At 52.2% G+C, this 8,563-nt stretch overlaps 1 protein-coding gene across 1 annotated transcript in view; it reads right to left on the minus strand.

The window, feature by feature from the left end:
• Positions 1-8,268, minus strand: part of LOC107115921 (probable palmitoyltransferase ZDHHC11) — a 28,510-nt gene extending 20,242 nt beyond the window's left edge. Inside the window, exons 1-2 of the mRNA XM_015417718.1 lie at positions 8,217-8,268; positions 5,477-5,721 (exon numbers count right to left, since the gene is read on the minus strand). Of these exons, the coding sequence (XP_015273204.1) occupies positions 5,477-5,721; positions 8,217-8,268 (297 nt within the window). The remainder of the gene's footprint in view (positions 1-5,476; positions 5,722-8,216) is intronic.
• Between the last annotated feature and the right edge of the window lie 295 nt (positions 8,269-8,563).

Consider the following 8,563-nt stretch of genomic DNA (forward strand, 5'->3'; position numbering starts at 1 on the left):
GCTGCCACAGGGAAGTCTCTGCGTGTCTTTAAAGCAGTTGTCCTTTTCCGTTTGAGCCTCCGAGTTTAATTACAAAAAAAAAGTGATCCTTATTCCAGCAGCTGACACCCCTTATTTTAACACATGACCTAACTTGACAATTCTTCTCACTTGGGGCGGCAGTTTATCACCATCGCGGATGGGAACAATGCCGAATGCCATCAATACCTCCTAGCAACAATCTTGTGTTTAGTACATAAACAGTGAATCAATTACAGGGCTTGTGATGGTTTCCTTTTCATAACATTGGCGGCCTTTGCGACCCGGGCGCCTCATCCTGTATGGAGCCAGGGAGGAAACAAAATGTTTCGACACCCAATCGGACGCGAAAGTGATGGTCCGAAAGCTTTTACAGAAAAAGCGGCTCTGGGTCACTGCCAGGCACGTTCCAACGGAGAGTGTTTTAAAAGGATCCTTGAATGATCAGAATAAACTACATCTGACAGAAGGGAAATATGCTTTGGGGAGGAGGAGGAGGAGGAGGAAATTGGATTTATACCCCACCCTTCACTACCCAAAGGCGTCTCAGAGCGGCTTACAATCTCCTTTCCCTTCCCCTCCCCACAACAGACACCCTGTGAGGTAGGTGGGGCTGAAAGAGCTCTCTAGAGAACTGCTCATGAGATAAAAGCCTTGAAAGAACTTGTAGCTGACCCAAGGTCACACCAGCAGCTGCATGTGGAGGAGTGGGGACTCAAACCCGGCTCTCCCAGATTAGAGTCCGAGCTCCTAACCACTGCCGTAAATGGGCTCTTTTTTTGCCAGCTTTTCTTGCAAGCGAGGATTCTTCTCATCTGTTTCAAAGGCCATACAGAGGGGAGGGTGTAAACCCAGGAAGGGGGGGGGCTTGTATGAATGGATTTTCCTCCATCCGTGTATCTATTTCTAAACCATGACATAGAGGAAGTGATCGAGAGAGCTGCAAAATGGAGCTAGGGACAGACTGGGGGAGGTGGATTTCACTACAAACCTGAAGGAAGTCCCAAGGTTGCAGAAAAGTCTGAAATCTTTCCTTTTCAAAATGGGAGGCTTAAAACTCCTCAAAATTACAGAAACAACACTGATAGCATGAAGAAAAGAATGCCCACAGAACTCTCAGTGGCTGTTGGAGGTTGCTAGGCAACCACAATACAGCCAAGCCTTCCAAGCCTTGGTTTACGCGCAGCAAAGCTCTTGTATAGCCATTGTTTTATCTTCGTTGTGAGCTGCCCTGAGCTCATCATGGGATAGGGCGGGACACAAATGCAATAATAATTCGAGGGGGAGTAGGAGTGGACCAGGAGGCCAAAAGAGCCCTAGGAAAGGTCCCACCTCCCTCCATTGTCAAGTCTCCTGTTGGAGGAGGACTTGCCAGGGACAGGGACAGCGGTGACTACCAGAAACTCCCTATCTACACAACTTGGTCTGGCACAGCATACACTGTGCAACGCAGCCTGGTCTGGCCTTGCCCAGCCGCAGCCACCATGCCTCTGGCCTGGCCACACTTCCAGCCTGGGCCACAGCCATACAGCCCAGCCAAGGAGACACTGTCAGCGTAGGGAAAAAAAAAAAGAAGACACAGGGTGGGGACGGGAGACAGGTAGGCTGGCTGGCTGGTAGGTGGGAAGGAACGAAGGAAGCAGGCCTGGCAGTGGCAGGCTACCGGGCTCAACCCTGCATTAGCAGCCACTGCACAAGTTGGCCAGATTTTTCCCAGGGGGAGGCTGTCAGGGAAAGCTGGGGGCGGGGGGCAGATAAAGGTAATTTGGCTGGTGGGCAGGAAAGGAGAGAAGGAAGCAGGGACAAGGGAGACGGTGCGGGGGCTGCCAGGGAAGCAAAAGAGGAAATAACGGTGATGAGGGAATACAGGTGGAAATGAGATGCCCCCCACAAGTCCTTGCAGGCTCCCCACTTGTACTACGCATATTCCCTATACACAGATGGCATTCACACATCATCATTCTGTATATTCCCGATGGGCACGAACCGAACTTGTTAGCCACGCTTGCACGCTTCCTGCCCTCTTCTCCTCACCTGCAGAGCACAGTTGAAAGCTTCCTGGTTTGGAAAACAACCTGGAGCTCATTTCCTCCCCGTGAACCTTTTCAAATCTAGGCTTGTGGCACAAGCTTCAAGGAAACAAGCTTCAGTCTGCCCCGGCGTCTGGATGTGGATGTTGTGTCAAACGGAAAGTGTATCAAAGGCTTACCAAACCAGGAATGTTTTCATTGAACTCTGCGTGCAAAGATGTCCGTGTGTGTGTGTGTGTGTGTGTGTAGAGAGAGCCGTGTTCCCTCTAAGCTCACCGTTTTTCAGCCCCCGGCTCACACGTTTTAGTCTCCGCTCAGGAAGGAGGGCTCCAGAGCCAACTGATGTATGCAGCAGCCAAATCGCTCGCTCACATTGTTAATGCCGGCAGTTCACAAAGTAGAATTTTTGCTCACAAGACTCCATGGCTTAGAGGTAGCGCACAGCAAAAAAAGGCATATGAAGATCCTGAGTTTGGGCCTGATGTTTGAACACAGCCTGCGAAGGAAACAATCCTATTGAGAAGACTTCTCTACCCTCGCCATGCAGCGCCCCATTGAGATCAGGCCCATGGTACAGAGACCGTAGGGATGCCTACTCCAGGCTGGGAAATCCCCGGAGATTTGGGGGGCTGAAGCCTGGGAAGAGTGGGGCTTGGGGGAAGGAGGGACCTCCGCGAGGCACAGCGCCACGGAGCCCGCCCTCCAAAGCAGCCATTTTCTCCGAGGGGAACTGATTTCTATAGTGTTTTAATTCCAGGTGATCTCCGGGCTTCACCTGGAGGTTGGCAACGCTAGGGGGGTCGGGCCCTTCCGCCGCAGGTGGTCTCACCCGTTCAAATTGTCCCCCTCGGCTGGTATTAGCCTTGGAAGGAGAAAAAGACATGCACCGAAGGGGGATGCTCCTTCCAACTGGCAAAAGACACCCCGGATCGTCTGTTATTCTGCCCCTGGAGTTAGGGTGGACAGCTTTGGTTGGAGAAATACCTGGAGATTTTGGGGGTGGAGCCCGGGGAGGGAGGGGTTTGGGGAGGGGGGGGAGACCTCAGCAAGATATAAGGCCACACAGTTCGGACTCCAGGGCAGCCATTTTCTCCAGGGGGACTGGCCTTGATAATCTGGAGATCAACTGTAGTCGTGGGAGATCTCCAGTTGCCACCTGGATGTTGGCCACCCTAATTGTAGCTTATCTTTGGGGGGGGGGGAGCCCATACTGTCAAGTTTTCATCTCCTCCAGGACAGCCAGTTTGGTGGAGTAGTTAGGAGCGTGGACTCTGATCTGGGAGAGCCGGGTTTGATTCCCCACGCCTCCACATGCAGCTGCTAGTGTAACCTTGGGCCAGTCACAAGTTCTCTCAGAGCTGTTCTCTCACAAGCAGTTCTCGAGAGAGCTCTCTCAGCCCCACCGACCTCCCAGGGTGTCTGCTGTGGGGAGGGGGAGGGAAAGGAGACTGTAAGCTGCTCTGAGACTCCGAGTGAAGGGCGGGGTACAAATCCAATCCTTCTTCCTCTCCTCCTTCCTCCAAAGAGCTCGGGGCTGTGTAAATGGTGCGCCTCTTCTCCCGATGATCTCGCAGCAACCACTCTGTGAGGTCAGTTAGGCTGAGAGGAGAGGCCTGAGGCCACCCGGACGGAGAACTTCCTGCCTGAACTCAAGTCTCCAGAGACACACACACACCCTTACACTTTTAACCTCCTTGCCAGACCTGGCCCTTGCCTGCTGCGCTTTGGCCTTCAAGAGGAGAGCCAGGTCAAAAACTCCAGTCCTTGACCCAGCCTGGGCCTCCGTGACCAAGGAAGACATTTAAGGCGGTCCCAGTTTGGGGGCTTTTCTGCATTAGGTCTGAGTTAATGTGGTTGTCTCCGGGGATCATTTTGAGGAGTCCTATTGTTTATATCTGGTGCTGAGCCTACAACTGGCTAGCCAGGCAGGATACAATTTCAGAAGACAAACGACCTTTCTTTCAAGGTCCCCAACCCTACAGCTGCTTGCGTTCAGCGGGAGAGAAGTACAAGCTTTTGGAAAGACTCGAGCCAGCTTGCACAACAGCCCCGCAAATCCCAGTCCCAATCAATGCTCCCTCTAAGCTGTGGGGCCTTGTGAGCAAAAATTCTACTTTGTGAGCGACTGGCACTAAAGTGGTGAGTGAGCGATATGGCTGCTGCATCGATGAATTCGCTCTGGAGCCCTCCTTCCTGAGCCAAGACAAAAATGTGTGAGCCGGAGGCTAAGAAACTGTGAGCTAGCTCGCACTAACTCAACTTAGAGGGAACACTGGACTCCCAATACGACCAAACCATTCCCTTGTCATAACTCGCCTTTGCAAACAAAGTAGGGTTGCCAACATCGAGGTGGTGCCTGGAATCACAACTACAGGGATGAGTTCCCCGGGAGAAAATGGCTGCTTTGGAGGGTGGACTCTACGGCATTCTACCCACTTAGGTCCCTCCCCTCCCCAAACCCCGCCCTTCTCAAGCTCCACCCCCAAAATCCCCAGGAATGTCCTAACCCAGAGGCGGCAACTGGAAAATACGGCTACAGTCTTGCCCATACCTACCTCGACCTAAGCCCTGCTAACTAAAGGGGGACCTCTGAATTCATGCGCACGCTCTGCATCTGCTAGAAGAAGAAGCCCGCACAAGTGTTTAGGAGTTTACTCTAACCTATCCTTTCACTGTTCCAGTTTTTGGCCTTAAAGGGGGGGGGACCCCCTCCCGTCCCCAAAAAGCTACTTTTACAAACCTGACTTGACTGCTCACTTGGAGTTTCAATATTAATTCAGAATATATATACAATTTTATATCAACGCACATACAAGGCGTTGTTCTAAGTAGGGTTGCCAACCCCAGGTTGGGAAATTCCTGGAGATTTGAGGGTGGAGCCTGGGGGGGCGGTGAAGTTTCGGGGGAGATGGAACCTCAGTCAGGTATAAAGCCACGGAGTCCTCCCTCCAAAACAGCCGTTTCCTCCAGGGGGGCTGATCTTCATATTCTGAAGAGCAGTTGGTCCAGAGGAGTTAGCTGTGTTAGCCCATTGCTGCAAAACAGTAAAAAGCCCAGTAGCACCTTTAAGACGAACAAACTTTATTGTGGCATAAGCTTTCGAGGAATCTGATGAAGAGAGCTGTGTTTCTCAAAAGCTTCTGCTACAATAAAGTTTGTTCGTCTTCAAGGTGCTAGGGGGCTTTTTACTGTTTTGAAGATCCGTTGTCGTTCAGAAGATCTCCAGGCCCCGTGTGGAGGTTGGCAACCCAAGTTCTAAGTCAACAGGGCTGGGAACAGCTGGACTTGGGAGGATCAGGCTCAGACCCCACAAACCCACTTTAGGAAGGGAGCGGACAGGGGATCCGCCGGCTCGTCCCTTTGGACTCTTCCCCCAGGGGAGGCAAATTCAGCCCGGTGTTTTTCCGATGGATGTCTGGAAAGGATACAGCGTAGGCCGCGTGCTTCCATCCGTGCGGGAGAAGAGGGATGTAGATGCCGAAGCCCACGATGGCCAGGTAGGCGAAGAGCCCCAGGGTGACCACCTGGAAGGAGTGGAGGGGCAACGACCAGCCGTTCACTCGGGAGTGCAGGGGGGCCAGGGGGTGGCCATTGTGCCCGCTCAGCTCCTCGGGTCCTGTCCGCCGCCACTTCTCATCCAAGCAGATCATCTGCAAGATAGAGACCCAAACCCCTCCGTGAAAAACAAAAATGGCCGCTGCCCCTGACGGACCTACAGAACCCCACCTGTGGCGTGTGGTAGAAGAAGAAGAAAAGAGATTGGATTTACACCCCGCCCTTCACTACCCAAAGGAGTCTCAGAGCGGCTTACAAACTCCTTTTCCCTTCCCCTCCCCACAACAGACACCCTGTGAGGTCGGTGGGGCTGAGAGAGCTCTGACAGAAAGTTCTCTTTTTTTCAAGAACAGCTCTTGTCAGAACTACGGCTTGCCCAAGGTCATCCAGCAGCTGTAAGTGGAGGAGTGGGGAATCAAACCCGGCTCTCCCAGATTAGAGTCTGCGCGCTTAACGGCTACACCAAACTGGAAAGCGAGGCACAGGCCCCCTGCCTCACCCATTCACAAAGGTCCCTAGGAGGCACTGCGTTGCTTCGCTGTCTCATCTGCCCCAGCACGATTGAACACAAAGGAACTGACTTACCTGCATTCGCTGACGAGCGGAGGAGGTCACGTTTATCTAGCCTCTAAGACAAAAGTCTTCCAGCCTTTAAAGGGAGGGGGAATCACAGGGGTAATTTCCTGCGGGAGCACACAGGAGCGGAGGAAGCTCCACCCCCTGCTCCCAGCAGCCCTCAATTGGGCCACGAGGAGCAAGAAGCAGCCAGGTAAGTTGCAGAGCCCCCCCCCCAGCCTGCCTTCAGGTACAAGCTCTCCCTCCTCTGTGAGGGCAGATCTGCATGTCCCCCCCCCCCATAGCTAGCAATCCAAAACAGTCCAGTGGAGCCTGAGTGGTGGGTGTTGCCTTCTGACACACTTCCGGTGATGTCAGGGGGTGTGGCATATGCAAATAAGTTATGCTAATAAGTTATGCTAATGAGCTCCTGCACCTATTTTTCTACGAAATGACCCCTGGGGAATCATCATGTCCTATAAGGGGCTGACGAGCCCTGCACAGGCCCAGAGGTTTAAAGAGAGTCGAGTTCAGGTCCCTCGTGGCAACCGGCGGGGGAATGGGGGGGACTTACCGGGAGCAGCAGGGAGGCCCATTCGACATACAGTGACGTGTCCATGTCACTGCCCACATGACCCAGAAGTGATGTCATCATGTCCAGGATGTTGGGGGAAACTGTGGTATTTGGGCAAAAACTCTATGGTAGATTTGGTTTCTACCACAGAGTTTCCCCCAAATACTAAAGTGTCGCCCCAACGTCCCAGATGCGATGACATCACTCCTGGGTCATGTGGACAGACGCAGACAAGTCACTGCATGTTGAATAGATCTCCCTCTTTTTCGGGCTAAGTCCCCCCCTCCCCGCCAGTGGGGAGGTGAGGCCTGGCAGTGGGGGACCCCTTCCTCCACCGGGGGTGTGTGTGTCTAGCAACCCTAAAAGAGAGTGTCCTGAGATGATGAGACACAGCTCCGTGGAAGGACTGTCAACGATTCCTTCCAAGGCTACGCTGAAGAAGGATTTACCTTTTTTGGGTGTGGGTGCATCTTTGGAATTTTGACACAGTGTGATGGGCACACCCCAAAACGGCCACCACAGTAAGCAGAACCAGCCACAAAATGGCTGCCGTGGCTCACCTTCAGTCACACAGTGAAGATCCTTGGGCTGTGCTGCTGCCAGACCAGGGCTTTGCCAGATCTGCATAGCTAGTCAAATGACCGAGGGCCAACCGGAAGCCTTGCTGTGGAAAAGCCCCACCCGGCCCCACCCACTTTCCCAAACACTTGGAGGGCGCCAGGCAAGGCATCCACGAACACCACATTGGGGGTGGGGGGCTGCTTTAAACTGTCCTGAAGGATTCCTGCTTTACTCACAAAAACAGCAGCAGGATGCTGCAGGGATGTTAACAGTATAAACAGAAATCTGAAAGGCAAGGAGAAGGAGAAGAAGAGATTGGATTTATACCCAGCCCTTCACTCAGAGCGGCTTACAAGCTCCTTTCCCTCCCCCTCCCCACAACAGACACCCTGTGAGGTAGGTGGGGCTGAGAGAGCTCTTCCAAGGACTGCTCTTGAGAGAACAGCTCTGACAGAACTGTGGGTTGCCCAAGGTCATCCAGCAGCTGCATGTGTAGGAGTGGGGAATCAAACCTGGTTCTCCCAGGTTAGAGTCTGCGCACTTAACCACTACCCCAAACTTAACCACTACACCAAACTGGCAACACAAATCTTGCCGCTAGAGGAGGCCCAAGAGTGTCCTCATCACTTACGCATTACTCAAAAGTAGTGCCTGAGCGTTCTCAAAGAGTTTCACATACGAAGAGCCTCACGACCACCCCATAAGGTAAGTCAGAGTTGTCCCCACAAGGTGGGGAACCACGAGAAAAACCCCTGTCCCAAGAGGTCCCTCTTCAGGATTCCATAAGCTCCAGGGGTTGGAGAAAGCCAATTGGACCAACTCCCACATTTGATTAATTTTTAACTGGCTCCTAATTGGTGCAACCAATCAAAATCCAAGCCAAGCAAGCCCATTGGTTAACCTCAGAAGGGGAACTAACTCACCTGAAATCTTTGGGATACAAACTGCTAGGCTGGACAAGTACCTCATTGACATGTAGGGAGGGTTCTCCCCATGGAACACACATTCAGTTGGTCAACTGATATCATAAAACAAACAAAGCGTCAAACATGTTTCGGCTTTCACCTTCCTCAATGGTACAATACCTGTTGTCAAGCTGCAGGCTTCAGATGAATACAACAGACATCAGATAATCACCATATACAACTGTATCCACAAACGTCTCATACATCAGAAAATGTCCTCTTGTTCAGTAGATATTGTAGCTGAGTTGGAAGTAAAGAGACTGCTTAAAGTCTACATTTACAACAAGGCTTTTTAAATAATATAT

Source organism: Gekko japonicus, unplaced genomic scaffold (genome assembly GCF_001447785.1).
Source record: "Gekko japonicus isolate JY-2015 unplaced genomic scaffold, Gekko_japonicus_V1.1 scaffold97, whole genome shotgun sequence".
NCBI classification, from domain to species: Eukaryota; Metazoa; Chordata; class Lepidosauria; order Squamata; family Gekkonidae; genus Gekko; species Gekko japonicus.